The following is a 23,354-nucleotide window of genomic DNA, read 5'->3' as shown; positions in this document are numbered from 1 at the left end:
GATTCGATCCCGGGTCTCCAGGATCGCGCCCTGGGCCAAAGGCAGGCGCCCAACCACTGCGCCACCCAGGGATCCCAAGGCAGTGTGTTCTAGCTTGTGTTTTAGAGGGCGTTGGTCGTAAGGCTATTACTAGATATTATAAGAAAAATGGGCCCTTTGCTTGTATAAATGTGGAAAATGTAGGTTATACAAAGTTAAACAGATTTGTGTGTGTGTTCTTTGCTCAAAATAAGAAAAGTTCTAAGTGAGCTACATGGAAATTTTAAAGTGAAAATATAACTACATTAGCCTGAAAGCCAAGCTGTCAAGCAGATGGCTGATGGCTGAAGCTTGTCAGGCCTTTCCTGTGGACAGAAGTCATGGAGTATGAAATTAGTAGGGGCTTTACAGTAGCAATGCCAAAGGGGTGAAAAGTCTGCTTCTTTCTCACAGTCAGCTGTCACTTCCAGTGTGAGGCCTGAGAATGTGGACTTTGGGGGCAGGTCGACCTGGGGTCATGTTCATGCCTAGCTACTCACTAGCTGTGTGACCGTGGGCAGGTCACTTAGCCTCTCTGAGGCTTAGGTTTTACACATGGGAATAATGCCTCATGTTTTAGTGCTGTCAGAAATAGTCTATAACTAATGGCTGTCATCATCCTTTTCATCATTATTTTGCTGTGGTTATACCAGATTGTCTTATCAGCATTCAAAGTAGCCTCTTCCTATGTTAGTTTGTGATTCAGATCTCGCTTGATGGTGTCTCCTAATCTTGAAGTTTGTAACAGATCCCCAGTCAAGCAGACATTCAAGTGAATTTGTTGTGTCTTGGGCCCATCATTACTTTGGCAACCTCTAATGAACTGCACTTCTGATCTCCTAAGGATAAGCCCCCGCTCCCGTTCTTTTGATAAGTTCTTTTCTCTGCATGGAGCCTCTGTTGAAGTTAGTGGGAGTTGTTCTTGTAGAACACATGGGATTCCAACAGCCTGGCACAGTTCCAGGGTCTTGTTGCCATGGTGACTCACACGTTTTTTTTTGTTTTGTTTTGTTTTGTTTTGTTTTGTTTTTTTTCTCTGAAATTTCGCCAGATCCTAAAGATCTTTGTGGACAATCTCTTTGCCATTGTCCTGCTGAAGCAGGCCACAGCTGTGCGCTGCTTGGACATGAGTGCCTCCCGTAACAAGCTGGCCGTGGTGGATGAAAATGACACGTGCCTGGTGTATGACATCCACACCAAGGAGTTGCTTTTTCAGGTGACATTCCACAGAGTTTCTAGGACGTAGTCCTTTGACTCCTCTTCTAGCTTCCCAGTCCCTACAGATGGTAGTCACCCTCTGGTTCCCAGGCAGGTCTCTGGAAAGAGCAGTGACATGTAGGGGTGTAGGCTTTGAGCAGGGGCACAGAGCCCAAGAGGCCACCTCTCTCACACATAAGCAGCAGGAGCTGGGTAAGCCTCTTTGAACTTTGCTTTCCCCACAGGTAAGATTGGCAAGTAATTCCTTTCTTTCTGTTAACAGTAAGTGAATAATAATAAATCTAAGTGGGGCATGTAATAGGCTCTTAGTGTATTAGTTAATGTGATGATGATTCTTCTGCAAAAGTGCTTCTTGCCAGTTGGAGGTCTGCCTATACCTATAAGTGACCTAAGATACAGTAAAGAAATAGGACCGGTTTTGTCATCTGAAAAGAAGGGAAGGGATGAGGGGAAGTCCTCCCTGCTAGTTATTTCACAAGGATGCTATAAGAGCCAGCAAAATGTAAACTGATTTAGGGGATAAGCAATATTTACACCATTTGGTCCTATGGCTGGTAGAAGTGTGTCACTGGAGAAGAGAGCCCAAAGGCTTCATGCCCAGCACCTGGCTTTCTGCCATACTCAGTGCCACTCTTTGCCTCTTTAGGACTTTTTTCCTCCTCTTCTTTATGATTTTTTTTTTTTTTTAAGATTTATTTATTTGACAGAGCACAAGCAGGAGGAGTAGCAGAGGGAGAGGGAGAAGTAGGCTCTTCACTGAGCAGGGAGCCTGATGCGGGACTCGATCCAAGGACCCTGGGATCATGACCTGAGCCCAAGGCAGACACTTAATTGACTGAGCCACCCAATCATAGGCACCCATATGATTTTCTTAATAACATTTTCTTTTCTTTAGCTTACCTTAAGGATATAGTATATAATACATAGAATATACAAAATATGTATTAATAAACCGTTTATGTTATTGGTAAGACTTCCTTCCAGTCAACAGTAGGCTGTTAATAGTTACATTTTTGGTGTTTTTTAAAGTTAAATTCAATTAATTAATATATAATGTATTACTAGTTTCAGAGGTAGAGATTAGTGATTTATCAGCTCTTCAGGACTTTGTAAGGGGTCAGGGCCCATTTGCCTGAAGCAAGGTCCCCCCAAAGCTGAAACCTCCCCTGTCTGGCTTTGTCAGCCACAACAGGTCTCCCAGTATTAATGGGCAGATCGAGATGCCCTTCTTAGGCCTTTTCTTTGTCCTTGGGAGCATAGTCAGCAGGGCAGTGGGGTGCTGGAGTGTAGGGAGCTACCTCAGTTAGTTGGAAGCGCAGCCCGGCTACTGCTAGCCAGAGAGGACTCCAATAAATAACAACTTGCTTATATCTCTGTCAAGGAAGAGTGATTAAGGGGTAAAAAAAAAGAGCACAGGTGTTGTCTTTAGACAGACCTGGGCTCCAGTCCTTCCCTTAGTCATTTACTGTGTGATATCCAGTAAGTTAGTATGGTTCTCTGAGCCTAAATTTCTCCTTACCTCTGAAATGGAGCTAGTAAATGCCCCTTCACAGAATTGGTATAAGACTACACAAGGTACCACAGTACCAAGCTCAGTGCCTGGTATAAAACAGGGCTCTAAATGTTAACTTCTCTCCCCAGCCTCAAAACCACCTCCTGGGGGTGAGTTAGCAGGCCCCTGTTTGTGAAGTTGTGCCAGAGCCCAGAACCATATAGGAATGGAAGGGCATGTGTCCTTCCCCATCCCCACTGAGGGTTCTGTAGTAGGCCAGGGAAGGTGGTTCTCAGACCTTGCCAGGAGACATAAACATTCACAGCTGTCTTTTTCTCCTCTCTACTGCCCCTGCCCTGTGCAAATGAAAACAGCTATATTGTTTTTTCTCATTATAAAAATAATCCATGCTCATTATAAAAGATTCAGACATTGTAAAAGATTCTAGGTAGAAAGGTATGAACATCTGCTGGTCCCTGGGGCTCCAGAGCTAAGCAGAAAACTTTGAGAGGAGGTAGTGGGAAGGGGGTGCCTCCCAGGGTGACTCTACAGTGAGAATTTTAAATGCAGAGACAAAATATTATTTTCTAATATGAAAAATAACACTTGTTTTTATTATAAAAAACAGTAGATGTTCATGACTAAAAGAAAACTTCAGGCAAACAAAAAACATAGAAAATAAAAAGTACCCACAATTCTACCCACTCTGAAGCAATCACTGTTAAGTCTTTGGGACATATCCCTTTAAGTCTTCTATACATAGCTGTGTATACTCATTTTCTAACAGAAGTAAAGCCACTCTGCTCATTTTCTCATTATGTAATGGTTAATATTTGGGATAATAATTTTTTTCAAAAGTAATGGTTTGCTTGTTAAAGACAATTCTAACATAAACAAGTACATAGAGGATTTGCCTTCATGCTTCTATCTTTTTCTTCTGGTTCCCTTCTCCTTGCTTTCCTACCATCCCACTATTAGCAATTTAGTGTGATTTAGGTTTTAAAAAGAGTGCTTGATTGAATGCCAGAATGGTGCTGAAGGCCAGGGTGGTTGTCACCCTATCCTCACTATCCCTGTCCCTCAGGAACCAAATGCCAACAGTGTAGCCTGGAATACCCAGTGTGAGGACATGCTCTGCTTCTCAGGAGGAGGCTACCTCAACATCAAAGCCAGCACCTTCCCTGTGCACCAGCAGAAGCTACAGGGCTTTGTGGTAGGCTACAATGGCTCCAAGATCTTCTGCCTCCATGTCTTCTCCATGTCGGCTGTGGAGGTACCACAGGTAATTGGGGTGCTTGCCAGCTCTCAGCAGTGGCAGGGCAGACAAGACTGGGAAAGCCAAGTGCCTCATTGGTGCATTGGGTTGGGGGATGGATGATGAGGAGAGAGGGAAGAGAGATGAGTTTCAACTATGATGTCATGAAAGGTACTCTGGACTGGAACCTGAAACCTTGTCTCTGCCCTGTACAACCTGTGTGTCTTTGGGCAAACAGCTCTACCTCACTGAGCCTCCATTCCTTTCTGATCCCCCTTTCCTGGTTGGGACAGGGAGGGTATTCAGAGTTGTCTGTCTTGAGACAGAGTGTGTTTCCCTGAGAGTCATGCATAGCGCAGAGTGGAGTAAGCCAGCAAAGCTGGGAGTCCAGCAGGGTGTATGCACAGATGCAGGAGGAGGGTGGTATGTATGAAAGAAAGAGAATATGAGTGGGATGGGGAGGGAGTCTGGGGTCTTGTGAGCCAAGAAAGGAGCATGGGACTATCAGCACAAGTCCATCAAGCTAGGAGGCCAGAACAGAAATGGGGGCCTGGGGCCCCCCTTCCTGGGGGAGGGCAGAAACACTGATGGGAGGGCAGAGATTGGCAATGCAAGTCAGGGCTAGCCCAGTGCCAGCTGTTCTGGATGCCTGTGGGCTCCCCAAGTGAATCATGCTCACTGCCATAAAATAGACAAGCACAAAGGAGAGACTTAGCCCGCAGAATCCCATCCTCAAGAGGGAATCACTCTCAAACTTAAACAAAGTCCCAGGCCTTTTCTGTATGTATATGTAATATATGCAGAATATACAATTATGAGTAGACAGTTTTATATGAACATTGTTTTATATGAACATTTTAAACAAAAGTGGAATCTACTGTAAATATTGTTTTGTGACGTTTATCTATGAGTATTACTCCTATAGATGAAGCCTCAGATTTACTGTAATTCCTTTACTGAATGTGGACCCACAAAAGAGAGATTTTTCATCACTGTCCTTTGTCACCATCTTCCATCTTAACCTAACATTTACATATTGCAGACCCATCACTTTGTATGAATTATTGGCTGTCAACTTGCAGTGTAGCTTTTTCTCTTCGCAATCTACTAGAAGCATGGTTCCACATCAATAAATGTACTTTTATAGCATTTAAAAAATACTAAGATGAATGTAGATTGAACTATAGTTGTAAGAAATCATACAAAGATCCCGTGTACAACTTGCCCAGCTTTCCCACTAGTAATATTTTATAAAACTACGGCATAAATGAATTACCTGTGTAGGTTCATGCAGCTACCACCACCAACCCATGAGATCTCTGATGTTGGGTTGCTCTTTTATTATAACCACACCAAGGTCCCTGCTGTCCCCACCTCCACATTGTTTTTAATGACTGCTTTTTATCCTATCATATAGATGTTCCACAACTTAACCAGTACCTATTGTTTGACATTTACACTGCTTACAGATTTTTTGCTATTGTAGATAGCATCTTTCTTGCCAGGTCTTTGTAACTATCCCAGCTTAGCCCCTTGGTATGATGAATTCCTTGAAGTGAAGTTGCTGGGTAAAAGGCCATGTACATTGAAAGACTTGTAGACATGTTTCTGGATTGCCTTTCAGCAAAGCTGCATCCATTTTATGTTCCCTCCACACACTTTCCTTACTCTCTCTGGGTGGGGGTAGAGGGCATCAAACCATTTTATTGAGGGGCTTCAGAGGAGGGTTGAAGGGCTGGAAGGACAGTGAGATCCTGTGTCCTCAGCCCAGCTAGGATCTCCCCATCTTCATAGTTATGGAAAGCCTGACTTGGCTTCTTTTAAAGGGTGGGGCTGGGTCCACTCCCTCTTAGCTAATAGTACCCTTGTTATTCATTGTGCAGAAATTATTAGTGCCTAACACAGAGCAGTTATTCAATCAATGTTAGTTGAATTCATACCTGAGGAAAAGGAAAGAGAAAGAAAGAAGAGAGGGAGGTGGGTGGAAGTGGCAGCAGGAGAAAGGGCAAGATCCAGCCCCGCTGGACTGTTTCCTTGTAGTCCTCATCTGCTCCCCATCCCAACCCATGCACCACATCCACCAGAAACCCAATCTTCCTTAATCAAACAAGCTATGCTGATTAAAAGTTTTTCTCCCAAGACTGCCATCCTGACCTCAAGGATAAATGCAGTTTGCTGCTCCCTGACTTTGGCTGGCCAAGAGGAGCCGGAGGGGCGGCCTGGGGCTTCCTCTGCCAAGCCCTTAAGATTCAGAAGCCAGAGTCCCCATCCAGAACCCCTCCCCACCATGGCTTTACCAAGGCCATCCTGCTGATGCAGCAGGTCAGAACTGCCAAGGGTTAGGAAAGGCAGCCTCAAGACAAAGGCTATTTATCTGTTGCCTCTGCTTCCAGCCATCCTGTGGTTTTGGCCTAGAGAGGAGGGAGAAAGCATCAGATCCACTCTGGGGATTTCTGGTTTCCTTTCGAAATTTACATCATCTTGTGCAAGAACTGGTTTGTCAGGGCTGCCAAGTAGGGCTGCAAGCCCTAGTCAGGCTTCTTGGGGCGGGTGGTGACTTCATGCTTGGAATGCAACAGTGAGATAAAGTAGAACTCAGAGGGCATTTGTTCAGTTAGGATATTTTTAAAACTCCCACTCTCAGATTGTGCCTCCCAGGCAAGCCCAAATGTTAACCATTCATCATATCCTCGATTCTGATGTGCCTGTCCAAGTCCCTATCCCAGCCTCATGGGACATTTAGCATGGCAAGAAGTTGTGCCATTTAGGGGAAAGAGCAATGGCTTTGAGTTCTGACTCTGGATCTGAACCAGCTGTGATCTTGAGCAACTCCTTTCACTCCTTGGGGACTCACTTCTTTTCTGTGCAGTGGGGTAAAATATACCTATCTCTCAGGTCTGGCCCAATTCCTATTGTTATTGTTATTAGCAATCTTAAAGTAGTAAATACTACAAAACAGGATGAAATTGGAACAGCTGACTAAAGGATTTTAGAAAGGACAGCTCATTGTGCATGGGAAGTTTGAGAAAGCTTCCAGGAGGTGGTAACACTTGATCTGAGCCGTGAAAGGCCTGGGAAGGCAGAGAGGAACAGCAAGGTTGTTTCAGATAGGGGGCAAGATAGGGGTGGGAACAAGTCTGGAGCATTGGGGAGATGGTGAGGAGCTGGTGCTTAGAAAATACTGCAGAGGTACTGAGCTTGTCTCTTGTTTTACCCTGGTAGCCTGTGACCTGGACAGGGAATTTAAACAGAAGTCAATCAGTTTACCCCAAAAAATACATAGCTAGGATATGGCTGAGCTAGGCCTGGATTCTGGCTCAGCTGCTCCCCTGTCCATACCCTGCCCACCCCACTGAAGGGAGGAAAGGTAGGTGGAATGGTATGGTAGAAAAGATGAGCACGCCAAAGTCGTCACATCTTGCTGTCAGAGGGCAGAATGGCTTAAAAAGAAGAAAAAAATCCTTCAACTCTAAAGCTGGGAAAATGAGACAGGAAAGTTCAAAGATAAAGGCCCCAAATGGAGAAAACAGCACTTCCAGGTCCACATTTGGGAACCATTAGCATGAGGTACTGGCTGATTGATCTCTGCTGCCCAGGAGAGATTCAGTTCCCTTCAGCACACTGGCCTAAAACAAGGACAGGGCCTTTCGTTATTCAAGATGCCAGACCTAGCTCACACTTGTTCTCATGTATGCGCACATACATAGAGCCCACACCCAAGAGCCAGGAAAATGCTCAGGTCATTCCAGGCTCCAGCCCCAGCTCTTCCCTGTGCCACTTCTGTACTGTATCCTCAGACTATAATCAAGGAGTGAATGATAACCTGCAACACAGACCTGTTGGAACAGATCCAAAAGCACTATGTAAACTTAAGAAGAGAAGTTATTAGGAACCATTCACAGGTATCACAGTGAGGCAGCCCAATTTGGAAGGAGAGATGGCAGGAAGTTTCCTAGCTCCAGGGTACTAGGACAGTATGCCTTTCTGGGTAACCTGGAGCAAATCACTTACTTTCTTGGATAAGATGCTTTCTCAGCCCTCTTTATAAGAGGCCATCCTGGACCCTTTCCTCACAGTAATGTTCCTTCCTCCAACATAGACTGAGGGCCTGCTAGGGGAGGTAAGTATAACCCCACCACTGCCTTCAGGTTGTGCCCAGACTTGTGGGGGAGATAGGCTTGTAATTACAACACAACTGAGATCTGGATAAAGGACAAAGAAAGTTCAGACTCTTTTTCCTTGAAGGGTCAGTGAAGACTTTCCAGAAGAGGTGACATTTTAACAGGATCTTCAAAACCAAATAGGTACTTTCTAGAGGGTAAGGAGGAGCAAGGGCATTCTAGATGAGGGTATTATCTTGTGGTAAAGCAGACCTAGAGGTGGGGAAAGCCGGTGGTAGAGGGAAGGACAGGCAAGACATGATGCTTTTGGTGATGAAAGGTGGTGGCAAATGGAAGGCACATGGGATGGGAAGTGTACTGATTAATCTTTATAGTGTTGCTCTGTGTGCATTTGTAATTAAGTCAGTGGCACACATCTGAAGTCAGGCTTTGTATGAATCTGATTCTTTGCATTACTCTGAAAACAATCTTCTTTCCTTTTGATGAAATCCTGCAGTCTGCTCCAATGTACCAGTACCTGGATAGGAAAATGTTCAAAGAAGCCTACCAGATTGCTTGCTTGGGTGTGACAGACACTGATTGGCATGAGCTGGCTATGGAAGCTTTAGAAGGGTTAGAATTTGAAACAGCAAAGAAGGTAAGCATCTAGTCAGCCTGAGCTGGAATCTCGCCCATAGAGGGTCCCTTGAGGAGGCAAAAGGGACTCCAGGTGACATATGAAGAGTCAGACACATACCATAGTGATCTCTGGATATAGACTGGCCTAGGTTCAGATCTCAGCTCAGTCACCTTCTGAGTCTGGGCAGGTAACTCATTTCTAAGGTTGCTCATTTATAAAATTAGAGTGATGATTTGCCTCATCCTCACAAAGTTCTAAGGGTCTAATGTGATAATGTCTATAAAGCCTGATACAGGAGAGACATCTGATAGATTATAGCTGTCACTCTTATTAGCTAGCATTTATGTAAAGCACCCAGCTGAAAGCCTGGTACATAATAGGGACACAATTAAGGGTAGCTTTTATTATTGGTATAAACACTTACTGGTATTAGCCATTTATTACTCAGTGCTGTTTTTCTTTGTACCCTGCTAGGTATGGTCAAAGAGATGGTCGAGCTCTCTGATTGTGACAGCAGTGTCCCTCTCCACATATCTTTATTGCCTTGATCATAGTGTCATTTCCTGGCCAGTATACTAAAACTACAGAAACTGGCTGACAACATTTGCCCCCTTTCCACACATCAGAAAAAGCCCAGCTCTATCCGAGTTGGGTTTTCATCTAGAACCTGAGGTGGGGGAAAGGAATGACCTTCAACTCTCTTTCCTCTATTCCTCCCTTTCCCCTTTATCTTCCCATGGCCAATTAATCAAATACTCATTCGTGCCTACTACTGAGCATATAGGGAAGGAAGTGCAGGAGTGTGTGATGCGTGCTCCATGCTAGGTCAAGACTTGTAGGCATAAAAAGAGAGAGGAACCAAGGCCAGATACTAGCTCTGCTGTTTATAGGCTGGATGACCCCAGGCCAGCTTCTTCTTTCATAGGCTCCATTCTCCTATGTCTGAGTGGGGATGGTGAAAATGCTAACTGCCCTGCCTTCCCGACACAGGGTCATTAGACTTAACCACCACATTGTAAAAGGGCTTCTAGAACTAGAAGTGGTTATACAAATGCTAGCTGTTATCAATTTAATTATATCTTTAGATCGACTGAGTGTTGGTAATAGAGGAAGGCTTTAAGAATTCTGAGGTGGGAGGAAACATTCTCATGGAAGCAGCTTCCCTCTCCTACCCCTTCCCTCAACAAAATGCTAGGAGGGATAAAGAATAACAAAGTATACCCTAGACTGTTTTGTTTTCAGCCTGGAATGAAATTTAAAGTCTTCCTTATAGATTGTCATCTCCTTACACCTAAGAACTAAACACCTACCTCATCTTACTTCAGCCAACATGGGGTTGGGTACTCAGCAAATATTTGAATGGATTGAAATAAAACTGGAATAACCCTTCATTTGTTTACCATTAACTCCCAGCCTGTATTCCACAAACACTCCCTGAGAACCGAAATTATTGTATTAAAGCACAAGATTTTGACTGTAGACTAGAGATTGATCATTTTATCCGAATCCCAACCCTCCCGGCCTTTCTTTTTCTGCTTTGCCAAGTCACTCAGGCACAGAGGAGGTGGAGGGTGGTTCCAGCAATAGGCTGATGTTTCCAGTAGATGGCAGAGGAGAGCTGCTTAGCTCCCGGGACACTGCCTGAGAGCCCTGCGGATGCTTCCCTGTTCCCACACTTCCCTCTGCTGAGGTTATTCACGGGCCTCATGACTCTGACCACTCCACCAGGGCACCCCTGACTCTGCAGAATGTGTGAGGATCGAAGGAACTCAGAAACAGATTTCTCAAGGTGGCAAATCCTAGAATCCTAGCAGAGCAGAACTAGAAAGACCTTGGAGAAGGTATTGCTAGTTTGCCCCTTTCTATAAGGCAGATATTGGGAGCCTAGAGGCAGAGAAGAAGTAAGTTCAGGGCCCCTCAGCTGGAAAATCTCAGAACTAGGACTGAGATCTGGAATACTCCTTTCCTTTCTGCCCCTTTGCTAGACATTCCAGATTTTCCCTTTCCTTTTGCTTTAAGGAAGCCCAGATCTAGAAGGTAGCTTATAAGACCTCCAGCAAGGAACACAGGTATACTCTTGGCCTTCTTCTGCTCAGGTGATGCCTATTTTACCCTTTCAAAGAATTCCTCTTCAGGAATATGCATTTGCCATGTTCCTCTTCTTAATCCTGCCTCTGCCACTGCTGGTGCTCAGATAGTGAATCGGTGTTCTCCAGGGCATCTAGTTCTTACCTGTATAGCTCTTAGCTCATGGAAATTCAATAATCTGTTTAATCTACCTGCCTCCCTTTTAAGAACATGGGCTCCTGAATGGGGATGGGGACAGGTCATATTTACCTCTGGATCCTCAGTCCCTGACAGGATGGCTGGCCCTGCAGGATAAAAAGATGAAGTCACCTTGTGGTCATCTATAAAGGCAGCCAGAGGCCAGATGACTTGCTCATTTCCTCAAATATTTTGAGGATGGAGGATGTCATGCAACGAAATAGAAGCTGCAAGTGGTCAGGGTGATTCTTCTGCATTTCATATTCTAAGGTCTCCTGGACCTGCTGCCTCCTTTAGGTATGTCAGCCCATTTCAATTGGGACATTTTAAAGCAGCACACTTGAGTATAAATGTTGACAGCAAAGCCACATGAAGATCAGCCTGACATGGTAGTTTATATTCCTTGAAACCCCTTGCAGAATCAGAAGGCACCAAAAGAGACTTTGCTAACACCAATCTTCCTGAGAAAGGTTGCCTAGAAACTTCTAGCAGCCTATGGGTTAAAGTCTCTGGCTTTACTGTGAGTCCAGGCAAGAGCTACACTTTTAGGATTTACATAAGAGTTTGCCTTCCAGGGACTTGGAGTGATTTATTCCCTAACCTCCCCTCCCCTTCCAGAAGCCATCTTTATTCCTTCTCAACTTTCCCCTCCTCCTCTTCCTCTGTGCTGGTACTGTGGGCTCTGGGTGCCCTGTATTTATGCACTGTTGGTAAGCAAAGCTGTCTCCTGCTTTCCATCCCAGTCACCAAGATGTATAGCAGTCTTTGCTCAGTCAGTACATCTCCCCCACTCCCACTCCCATGACACTGCCTCAGAGTATCAGACCGCCCTGTTCTTCTCTTTTGCATAGAGATTCCTCCAAGTGGGCACCATCACAAACTGCAGTATCACAGTTTTGTTTTACCTAATCCCAAAGTGATTGATGCAACCAGGACTTCTTTGCTGTTCTTTGTGTGGACTAATCCCAGGGATAAAGCCGTGCCTCACTGGGTGGTATAACCCCTCTGAACACATGGCGATTAATCAATGCTTGCTTCTTTTGCCTCTTTACTGGCTCACTTTCTAAAGCTTGACTTCCCACCCCCAGCCAATCACCCACTTTTGAAGCTCAGAAGGCAGCTGATTTCATTCTTTTATTTCTTCCCCTGTAGGCCTTCACCAGAGTACAAGACCTCCGATATTTAGAGCTCATCAACAGCATTGAGGTAAAAGACAAAATGTTCTTCCTTCTCAAGAAAGCATAGACTCACTGTCAGTGGCTTATAGGGAGCTCTTCTAGCAGGCAAGAACCTTGAGGGGCACATAAACAGAGCCTACTGGTGTCTGAGCATTTGAGCCACAGCCTTGCTCTGGGGGTACAGAGTACCATGGGGCGGGGAGATGGCACATGGGAGCAGGGAGTGCAGTCTGTCACTTGGTCATGAGGTAAGGCAGGTGGGTCCCTAATCTCTCTGAGCTTTGGTTTCTGTCTGTGAAATGGGTTGATTTCCCAGGGTTTCTAGGAGGATTAAATAGGTTCTCAGTAACTGGTTTTCATCCCTGCAGTGGTTGTTAGGTAGTTACCATCCTCTACCACCCCAACAATGTGCCAGTGTAGGAAGCATTTCCCAAATGCACGTGATCTGCTCCCCACCCACAGCAATGGGATCTGGGGAGGGAGCATGTAGACAGGGTATGCTGAAGAGGCTGGCTCCATGGGTACCATTTGCTGGGTAACGGTAGACAATACTCTTAATTCCTGTGACTATCTGTAAAAAGGCATACATATTTTTTTCTCCTGAACAGATTTATTGTGAGGCTAAGGGAATGTGAGATACATTTGAATTCCCATATGGAAGCAGGGAGGAAATCAGCAAACATCTTGTCCCTGAAATTCAGTTCAGCATAATAATCACGAGGCTTGTGGGTCAAGCCTTGTGCTGAGCCCAGTGGGCAAAATGCTTAGCAGAAGATAGGCCTGCAGGAGCTCATAGACTGTATAGTCGAATAATAGTTGTCCCTTGCTGCGTACCTGTTCAGTGCCCCATGCCCGATCAGTACATATACCACAATCTGACCCTTGAGCAACATGGGTTTGAACTGCACAAGCAGATTGTTTTTGATACATACAGCAGTACTGTAAATATATTTTCTTTTCTGTATGATTTTCTTAATAATATTTTCTTAGGGCACCTGGCTGGTTCAGTTAGTAGAGCATGTGACTCTTGAGTTCAAACCTCACGTTGGGTGTAGTGATTACTTAAAAATAAAATCTTTAAAAATTATATCTTCTTTCCTCTAGCTTACTTTATCAGAAGAATATGATAATATAATACATGTAACACATCAAATCAGTATTAATCAACTTTATGTTATTTATCAGTAAGATTTCCAGTCAACAATAGGCTATTAGTAGTTAAATTTGGGGGAGTCCAAAGTTACACCTCAATTTTCAACTCTGTGGGGATCAGTGCTCCTAACACTGATGTTGCCTAAGTCTCAACTGTATTTTAAATTCTCATACTGACTTAATGAGATACTGTTCTTATTCCTGTTTGATAAATAATGAAACTCAGAAAGGCTCAGAAAAGCTATGTCACGTCCCCAAGGGTCCACAAGCAAAAGCTTGGATGGAATTCAAAGCCAGTTCTAATTCCCAAGCTCAAGCTATCTTTACTTGAGGCCCTATTGCCATCTAAGAAGTTGCTTCTGATGCACCCCCTCCCCACCTAACCCTTCTCCCAGAATTGTCATAGGAAGCATCTGTATTGTCTGTTGCTTAATTACCTAGATGGTTAAGGCTTTGTTCAGAGCCATCTACTCATGCCCAGTACTGCTTACTCTCCGGGGCTGGCATTTGGGAATACACTTGGTCTGTATCTAGGAGCCTTAACCTGGAATCATGGAATGAATGTGTTCTCTATGCAGAGGTAACTGACCTTTGTGAGGACCGCCTTTCACCATGTATCATGTTTTACTGAATTCCTGTCTTACTGCCTCTTCTAGTGTACTATGAGCTGGGCAGTTGGTTAAACTTGTAAGAATTGCCTTTTGAAAAAAAAAAAAAAAAGAATTGCCTTTTGAAAAAAGAGCAAATTGCTTTCAAGTGATGATCCATTTTGGCTGCTCTGAGGCCTTAGTAGCTTGCTTCTGGGCATTTGGCGCTATTCCAGAGAACGAAGGTTCCTTGCTAGGCTCCTTTGGAACAGAGGAGATATAACTATACTGATAACAAGAGGAAGAGAATCTGCTCATATGGCTATAATCATATTGAATATATGTAAATCATTTTTATTAATCATGGTGATATTCTGTGGCCTAGGCCTAAATTCCATGCCTAGCGAAACCTATTTTTTTTAATCTACTGCAAGATTTTGATTCACTCCCTACAATTAGGAGTTAGTTTATTTGACTGATTAGCCTAAACTGTGTGTAGGGGGGTTTTTTAGTTATTGTTTTTTGGGGGGTTTTTGGGTTTTTAAAATTTTTTTCTGTCAGTGGGAAAGCATGTTGCCTCCAGCTGTTAAAACTTCACCAGCTTGTCTGGGAGTTTGATTCAATGTCTCATCTTCCTCCACTGTGATACACTTGCTAGAAAACAAGCAAAAGCAAACTGCTGGGGATGAGAGATTGGGTGCTATTGAGTGTTTACAAATACTTGAGCTGTAGACTAATGAATGTTCCCTAACATGGAAGGAAGGAATATGCCAGTTACTTCTCTTCATCCTCAGTGCTGCTCATATGTGTATGTGCGCATGCAGGTGTGTTGTTGGGGGCTGTCACTTGTTTCCGAAGGTGGTATTATGTGGTACAAAGAGCATCTGGAGTCAGCCAGATTGAGTCCAAAGGCCAACTCTATATGACCCTCACCTGCTCCTCTTCTGAATCTCAGCTTCCCTCAGTGTGAACTTGGGTGGTACCACTCACTCTTGGGTCCTTGTGGGAAGTACATACCCAGCACCTAGTGGATGCTCAGCATGTGTCTCAGCTTCTCTTTAGAGACAGAGACATTTGAAGACTCATTATCCTGTTTTGTTGGTCTCTTTCTTGGGAAGAGACACTAAATTTTTACTTAGCTGCATCATCATGGGTCACAGCTTGGCCAAACCAGCCCTGGGGACTTGGGAGATCTTGGGATCTTGGGGGCTGCCAATAAGTGGTTAATATACACATCCTAGGGGTGCCTGGGTGGCTCAGTTGGTTAAGCATCCAACTTCTGGTTTTGGCTTAAGTCATGATTTCATGGTCTCCTGGGTAGTGAGATCGAGCCCTGTGTCTGGCTCTGCACTCAGTGGGCAGTCTGCTTGAGATTCTCTCTCTTCTTCTGCCTCTCCTCACTTGTGTGTGTGCATGCTCTCTCTCTCTCAAATAAATAAATAAGTCTTTAAAAAAAAATACACACCATCCTAACTATACAGTTGTGTCCTTGGAAGAATATACAAGAAAGCACTCTGAGGAATTTCCGTTAAACAAACAAAAGTTTGCATTACTTTTGATCTTTACTCATCTGGGGAAACAAATCTGCTTTTGTTGTCAAGCATTCCCACCAGAAACCTAGGTGAGAGACACAACAGCCCAGGAGCCAAGTGGAGGCTCCAGTAGAAAGGCCCAGGGGCTTAACTTGAAATAGCAACATCTAACCTTTGTAAAGGCTGCTTCCTGCCATGGCTGCAGAGGCTATTTCCTGTGCTTCTAATTTTTCCAGGAGAGGAAGAAGCGGGGAGAGACCAACAATGACCTGTTTCTGGCAGATGTATTTTCCTACCAGGGGAAGTTCCATGAAGCCGCCAAACTGTACAAGAGGAGTGGGCACGAGAACCTCGCACTCAACATGTACACTGACCTCCGCATGTTTGAGTATGCCAAGGTAATCCAGCCATATCCTGGGCCCAAGATTCATGGAACCCACCTGCGTTCCGATACGGTGCTGCCTAAGATGTTTACCCCAAGAAGTGACACAAATGGAAAAATAGCAATGGCCTTATTAGAAAGAGTTTGGGCAAATTGGCAAACAAAGAAACCATCGATGGCCACTGGTTTAAGCTGACCTAAAGCTGACCTTTTAGGCTGAGATCAAAGGGACAAGAGTATGGTAGTTCAGACCTTTGTCAGTGACAGAGTGGACTGGATGGACTGTCTGTAGACTGAGTCTGAACCAGCATGTCCCTTCATTAAGTGTTCAGGGTCCAGGGCTTCAGATCTTTCTCCCACAAATTCTCTCAAACCTTTCTTTGTAGAAGCCACTGAGAATCAGCGTCCTCAGGCACAAGCTGATTCTACCATTGTCATATGGGACAATACGGTTCACTTCAGCCAAGGTTTCCTAAGTATCTGCTCTCTGATTGATACTGGGCTTTGCACTGGGCCTTGGAAATACCATAACAGAGTCCTTGCCCTCTGGTACTAGCACAGTGTGCTTTCTGTCACCCAGAGGTACATCTGTATGAGTGATGGAGATTTCCTCTTGCATCTGCAGGTCCTCTATAAAGGTTAGTCCCTAGCAGGTCTGGGTACATGACAGGGGTCTTCCGAGAGCAGGCTCCTGATGGTTTATGTGAGAACAAGTCCCACTGGGGAGCTAATACGAGGTAAAAGAGCCTTGGGTGCATTGAGCAACCAGGTTCTTCCTTCCGCAGAGTTGCCTTTGTTAACCTGCCTTTCCTGGTACTGTCAGAATAAGCTTCACAATGTTATTAAGTGAGTCATCAGCCACAACCAATTAGTGGCTATTAATGGTAATTATCTAGCTCACAAATTCAAGATGGAAAATGTTCCCCATTTTTTTTCTCCTTTTTTGTTTCCAAAGATGGCTACGCTCTTTCATCTTACACCTGTGAGATCCTGGAGGTGAGGGTTGCATCTTGGTCACTGTGATGTGGCCCAGGGGGTTCTGCTCTGAATGAGTACCTGGGTCCTAACCTGTCTCTTTACTTTGATGGTTCCTTCACCCCATCCCCCAGATCCAAGTGCTTGAGGTTCCCCCACTTTGTCCTCTTCCACTTTTTTACCCTCTCCTTACACTCCCACCACACACACACACACACACACACACACACACAATTTAGCACTAACTTCATACTGAGAACAACTAAATCATTATGTCTTTTTCTGAAGATAATGACATTTAAACTGAGGACAGAACCTTAACTAGAGGATTGAATCCCTAGGAGTAGAATATAGGCATTAGGAACAGCAGGTTGTAGTTGTTCTTCAGAAGCCTTTCCTAGAACCTCTGAAACCTAGTAGGCAGTGGTGGTGCTCACCTTGACGTTTGGAGAGCTGCTATGAGTCCTGGTCCTTCCCATGGGTGACCTAGGAAAAGCTTCTTCACTTTGTTGAGCTTCCATTTTCTTCTCATAGGGTACCATAGCTACAGCTCAGCTCATTTCTGAGAATTGCACAAAATAATATATGAGAAAGCCCTTTGCAAAGGCCAAACTATAGAAAGGTTGGGAAAATGAGAGGAGCTAAGTGTGACCACAGAGTGGCTGTTCTTCAGGCTTCTCCCCAGCCAGCCCCACTCTTCTCCCTACACTGAGGCCCCTCCTCACACCTCAGGTGGGCTTCATGCACCCACAGTCTCCTATCCAGAAATGCAGCCCACTTACACACTCCATCTGGTTTGCCTCTATGAAGGTAAATATTCTGGGGGTTGTTTTGGTTTTAGTTTTTGATCGAAATTCCAAGTAAGTTGGTTCTGTTTCAACCCCCCACCCCCAATAGTCTGACTTTGAGGAAATGTGTACATATAAATTATGTTGGGGGGTTGGGGAAATACAGTGCTTATTAACATGGCATGTTTTTGTTTACTTGAAAATTGCTTCCCAAGATTCAATCTGGTTTTCAGAAAATTTTTAAATTACATTCCCACGTACAAATAAATTGTATGCTTTCCGGATAAGTGACATGTTTATATGGTGATAAAGGGAATTATAATGCTCTTAACTCTTATGTAGTATGTCCTTATCAAAATCACCAGGCATGAGAACACTGTTTAGTCTCATTCATCACTCAGCACGGCCTCTTTCTGTCCACTCTAGGACACAGTCTTTGCCATGGCCCTAGATAACATGTAAATTAGCTTCATGGGACCAAAGAACCTCTGAAAACCCAGTTTGCTGAGCCTCGAAGGAATCATTTAGACTCAGCTTCAATTAAGGAATCATTTAGACTCAGCTTCAATTAAGTCAGAGCTCTCTGAGTTGGGCTGTTGGGCTGGAGGTGGCTCCTCCAAACCTGTGAGCTATATGTTTGGTTGGTCTCCTTGTTGATGACCCAAATTTATGGCTCACTCATGGCCTCTGACCCTCACTAGTCACCCTGAGTCCCTGGAGCACTCACTTTGAAGGACATTTCTGTACTCTTATGGTGCCTGTTTTCTCCAGCTGCTAACCTCATTTAACCAACCAGGTTAAATGGGTTAGCATAGTTTCGAGCTTTGCACTGGCATAACCAGTATGTATTACAGTAGCTGCCAAGAGTAAAGGCTATATCTTTAATGGCCCAAACTAGGCATCTTCAGATTGTCAGTGAATGCTTTCCTAGCTTCTTCCCCTGTGTGAACTCCAGAGAGACTAGAGGCCAGCAAGATAGGCCTTTTATTGGTTCCCCAGCATCAGGGTAAATGATGCCCTTTCCTCCTGTTGTTTTAGGCCAATCTAATATATTATTTTAGGGACTACACAATTACCCTGAAAGCAAATGGAAAAAAAAGAGAGAGAGCTAATTGTTCAAGTGGGTTTTTAGCATACATTGACTGTACTTTCTTGACAAATGAGTGCTAATCATGGGGAAAGGAATGCTTTTTTTTATACTTTGTGAGGTTGACACAGTGCACTCTCTGCAGGGTACATTATTCCTGAGACAAACCACTTCTTACTAGTAATGCAGATCTGGGCTCTAAGCACTCTCAATTTCCCTTTTTGAAAAGCCCTACCTTTAAAAATACCAGCACCAAAGCTGCCTCAACTATGGCAAACTCCCATGTATATATTTGGGCTAACTGTATCCTAAAAAGAGGTGATTTTTTGAGGCTGTTTCTTACACATTCCAGGGCAAACCCAGGAAAACCAGGCATAGACCTTTCAGAGGCCACATGTTGTGGTTGAAGGACATCTCTTCCTTCCAGATTCTCTCTAGGCCTTTCCCCTCACTCCCCCCACCCCATGCCTCCTGCTGCCCCTACCCCTACAGATCTGATAATCATAACAGGGTTTGATATCATCCAGTTGAAAAGTAACTAACCAAGAATACTTGTGCTTCTTATCTGCTCTAGGCACATAACTGGGGGGAGAAGCCAATGGGATGATGCCCTAAATTCAGGCAGGAGAATCAGAAAACAGATGTGAAAAGTAGTTCTAGCGTAGTTGAAGAGGGGGCACAGAGGGGTTCCCCCAGAACTCTGTACATCATTTTGTCTGTTTAGGTTTATGGGGCCATGTGCTTAGCCTCACTATGAGGCATGTGGTATTGTCCCTATTATCTGAATGAAGATTGTAGGTCTGGATATTTGAAATTAGGCAACCAGGTTATAGAGTCACTATATGGGAATAGTCACACATATATCCAACTCTATATGAGAGAGAGAGAGAGAGAGAGAGAGAGAGAAAGTAACCTGATCATAAAACCTCAACACTGCAGAGTTTGTGTACAGTACTCCAAAGAGTCCGGAAAGTATTGTTTAGCTGAAGAACAAATGTCTGTTAGTGGGAAGGACAGGAAATGTTCAGGGCCATAGTCCTTGACACTGTCCCCATACCCCTGAGGAACACCTGTGGGGTCTATGAGCACTCCTCCCTGACACCTGGGATTGCCCCCCAATCAGCCATGAAGGGATGGGCTCGTGCCTGCATCCTGATTGCCTACTTCAGCCAAACAGAGCCCTTCCTTGCTCCAGCTTTCGGCAGCCTGACGTAATGCTGGCAGCAGGAAGTTCTAATCCGGAGTGTTTTTGTTTGTTGTGCTTCCTCAGGATTTCCTTGGATCTGGAGACCCCAAAGAAACAAAGATGCTAATCACCAAACAGGCTGACTGGGCTAGAAATATCAACGAGCCTAAAGCCGCCGTGGAGATGTACATCTCAGCGGGAGAGCACGTCAAGGCCATAGAGATCACCGGTGACCATGGTTGGGTTGACATGTGGGTTTTCAGCTCCTGCCCCAAGAAGCATTTGGCAGCATGTCATGTCATGTCATCTCTTGGTTTTGACTGACAAGGGAAAATACAGTATTTTTCTAAATATATAATCCAAATGTTATAGTGACTAGGTTTTTGGGAGACACAGAGATTGAACAAAGCAATCACTGCCTTTGAGGAGCTTAGTGAGTCCCTGGGGAAAGGGTCGGGGGATGGAAGAAGAGTAGGGGGAGACACCCAGGCATTAGAACTGCCATTCACTGAGCCTTTCCTAGGAGCCAGGCACTGCTATATCTTGCAGGTATTTGATGCTCCCCAACACCCTAAGCTGTGGTGTTTCCATGCCCAGCTTCCAAATGAGGAAACCAAGGCTCAAGGACCAAGTGATCACAGGAGGCAAAATAGCTGAGAAACCATTTAACGGAGCTTCAGACTGACCTGACTGATTTTAGTGCCCCTAGCATGTGTAATGGTAGTAACTAAAGAACAAGAACAGTTCTAAGCACACCAGGGAAGGAGACATGAATTCTCACGGGAGGAACTGTGGACATCATCTTCTAGGATGTGGTCTTTGTAAAGTGAAGGGCCTTAAATTTTAAGAGGTAGGGTAGGAAGGAGAAGGGCATGAGGCCAAAGGAACAGCACAAACCAGGAGTTGGCTGGGGATGGAATACAGGTGTAGGGGCAGGAGGGTGGCTCCAGACAGGGGGATCTGGGATAGCCACCCTGGGAGTGCCTTGGGTGCCACGTGGAGGCCTTGAGATTTGTCAATAGGGGTAAGGACCCTGGTCGGTTCTGTGCTGCCGCAAGCTCACACAGGTAGTAGATGTAGAAGGAGGGAAAAGGAGAGGGAGGGAGGCCAAGTAAATGGCCAGTCAGTGCACCAGGGGGACATGTGGCTGAAGGAAAGAAAGAGACATGGAAGAGCCACAACTGACAGGACCCAGCTGGGTGCAGGTGTCAGAGCTGGCTGGGCAAGGGAGTTGAAAGCTGTTCTTTCACCAAGATAGAGAACAGAAGAGGGGCAGGCAGGTAGTGGGGCTGCCTAGAGAGAGAATTTTGAGACTCCTAGAGCACCAGACCTCCAGAGGGAGGGCTTTCTCCTCCCATAGGCAAGGAGGATAGACTTCATATTCACATGTGTATATATGTGTGTGTGTACATGTACACGTACAGGGGCATACTGCCACAGCTAGTAAAGAATAGGTGAGGGAGCAGCTCCTGAGGGGGCTCAGTCTGAGCCCCAAAGGCTGTTGGTTATTCTGGAAGCCACACTGTGGTCCATAGGTAGTGGTGGCCTAGGCAGGACCTGAGTAAGGAGAGGTTGGTTAATGACTAAGTTACCTCCCTGAGCCCCCACCATGTAGTTAGTGTGTATGCTCCTCACATACACCCCATACATATGTGACCTACCACCCCATCTTTCCCTGGTGGAAGAATAAAGTTTCTTAAAGGTAGAGGCATAGATCTTGCCCTCCCCCACCAGTTTATTCTTTTCACAAAAGGAGTGGTACAGAAGAGAGCCAAGCAGATTTGTGGCCCTGCTCTCCCCTCTGGTTTTTCATGTCACTTTCATTTGCAACTGACATGTATCAGGTTACTCTGGAGATGCCTAACTAGTTCAGGAAAGAGATATTTAAGTATGTTCCCTCCTTTTTCCAGGTCTGGTTGTAAAAGGTGCCTCTTCTCCAGGGACATTCGGTTTGATGGGTGGGGTTGGGGGGCTCTAAAGGGTTGGCTGTGCCACCTTTCCCTAAAAATGCGTTCTTTCTCTGCTGAGAAATGTTATTTTTAGATGCCATTATTATTCTAAGTACAGATTGACAGGCCTCCCCGAGCTTGCCTGTGTCTGAGACAGGGATCTGTTACAGCTGCTTCCCCTTCTCTTCTCACAAAGAGCAAGCTGGGTAGAGAGCTGGTTTTACTCTAAACCTTAGCCTGACCAGAGGGAACAAGCATGTTTCATCCACCCCCCAGGTCTCCATAAATAGTGGGAAGGCCAGTTACCCCTGGGAAGAAGTGGTGAGCCCCAGTGGTCCCTGGGGCCCTTCACCCGTGGGTAGCACCTTGGCCGGCAGGAGAGGCACAGCCAAGATTTCCAGAACTCAGCGCAGGTTCCACACATGCTTCTTCCTCTGAAGTCCTGGTGGCTGAAGGACTCTCCTGCTTCTGCCTCTACTTTCCCGTGAGAATTCCTGAAATGGTGTGTAAAAAGCATTCTGCCTCTGCCGCTTCCTGGCTGCAAAGTCTTGAGCAGCCATTTCACCTTCTACCTAGCCTATATAGTCTTCTCATCTGTAGAAGGAAAAGAATAGTACCTGTCAGGGCAATGAGGATTCAGTGAGATCACACATGTGAAAGCTCATGGCACTGTGCTTGGACCAGTAGGTGATCGTAGCTGTTCATTTCTCTCCCCAGACATTCCTGGGTAGATAGTGACTCTGTGAAAGGCACACAAAGTCAGGGAGACGGTGTCCTTTAGCGGGGGACTTCTCCTGGTCACTGGGCAGTGTTTTCTGGATTATATATTTACTCATTTAATAGCCACCTGTCAAGCACCAGGGGCATGGCCCCATATCGAGCATTAGGGACATCGACATGAATCAACATGGAGCCTGCCCTCAAGAAGACCCAAGAAGATCTGCTTTCTTTCATTAGGTTCCTATTACAGGAATCCATCTCCTCCCTGTGCTTTCACCTCCAGGTTAATCGACATTGCCCGTAAACTGGACAAGGCCGAGCGGGAGCCCCTGCTGATGTGTGCTTACTACTTTAAAAAGCTGGATAACCCTGGCTATGCTGCTGAAACCTACTTGAAGATTGGTGACCTGAAGTCCTTGGTTCAGCTGCATGTGGAAACCCAGCGCTGGGATGAGGTGAGGGTATAGCATGCCTCCTGGGCAAGGGAGCCCCACTTGAGCCCTGGACCACAAGGGGCTTTTTGTGGTTTGGTTGGAGGGCAGTTGCCTTCATCATGGGAATGAACATTGGCCTGGTAATCAGGAGCCTACCCTCAAATTCTTTGAACCAGAGTGTCTTACAGGCCCTTTCAATATTAGCTCTCCATTTATTCGTTTGTTCATTCATTCATTCATTCATTCATTCATTCATTCAGAAAATCTCTATGCACTGCTGGCTTCAGGGGAGCCCTGTGATAGACACCAGGGATGTGAGAGTTAATAGGATAGCCCGGTGCCTGCTGTTGGTCTGAGCTGCTTTTGACCAGCACCACAGGCTGATGAATCTCTGAC

The 23,354-nt window shown here is 45.2% G+C and overlaps 1 protein-coding gene across 4 annotated transcripts in view; it reads left to right on the top strand.

Moving 5' to 3' along the window:
* The window catches only part of IFT122 (intraflagellar transport 122), a 72,003-nt gene that overhangs the window by 34,374 nt on the left and 14,275 nt on the right, over positions 1-23,354 (top strand). For 2 of the 4 annotated variants that reach the window (XM_072785055.1, XM_072785053.1), the window contains 7 exons: positions 1,070-1,234; positions 3,813-4,010; positions 8,601-8,741; positions 12,141-12,194; positions 15,674-15,835; positions 19,940-20,106; positions 22,808-22,979. In XM_072785055.1, coding sequence (XP_072641156.1) covers positions 1,070-1,234; positions 3,813-4,010; positions 8,601-8,741; positions 12,141-12,194; positions 15,674-15,835; positions 19,940-20,106; positions 22,808-22,979 — 1,059 coding nt within the window. The remainder of the gene's footprint in view (positions 1-1,069; positions 1,235-3,812; positions 4,011-8,600; positions 8,742-12,140; positions 12,195-15,673; positions 15,836-19,939; positions 20,107-22,807; positions 22,980-23,354) is intronic. The other 2 variants (XM_072785054.1, XM_072785056.1) reach the window with 2 other exon arrangements.

Source organism: Canis lupus, chromosome 19 (genome assembly GCF_048164855.1).
Source record: "Canis lupus baileyi chromosome 19, mCanLup2.hap1, whole genome shotgun sequence".
NCBI classification, from domain to species: Eukaryota; Metazoa; Chordata; class Mammalia; order Carnivora; family Canidae; genus Canis; species Canis lupus.
The sequence above is the reverse complement of the archived record's forward strand: the minus strand, read 5'-3'. Positions and strand labels throughout refer to the sequence as shown.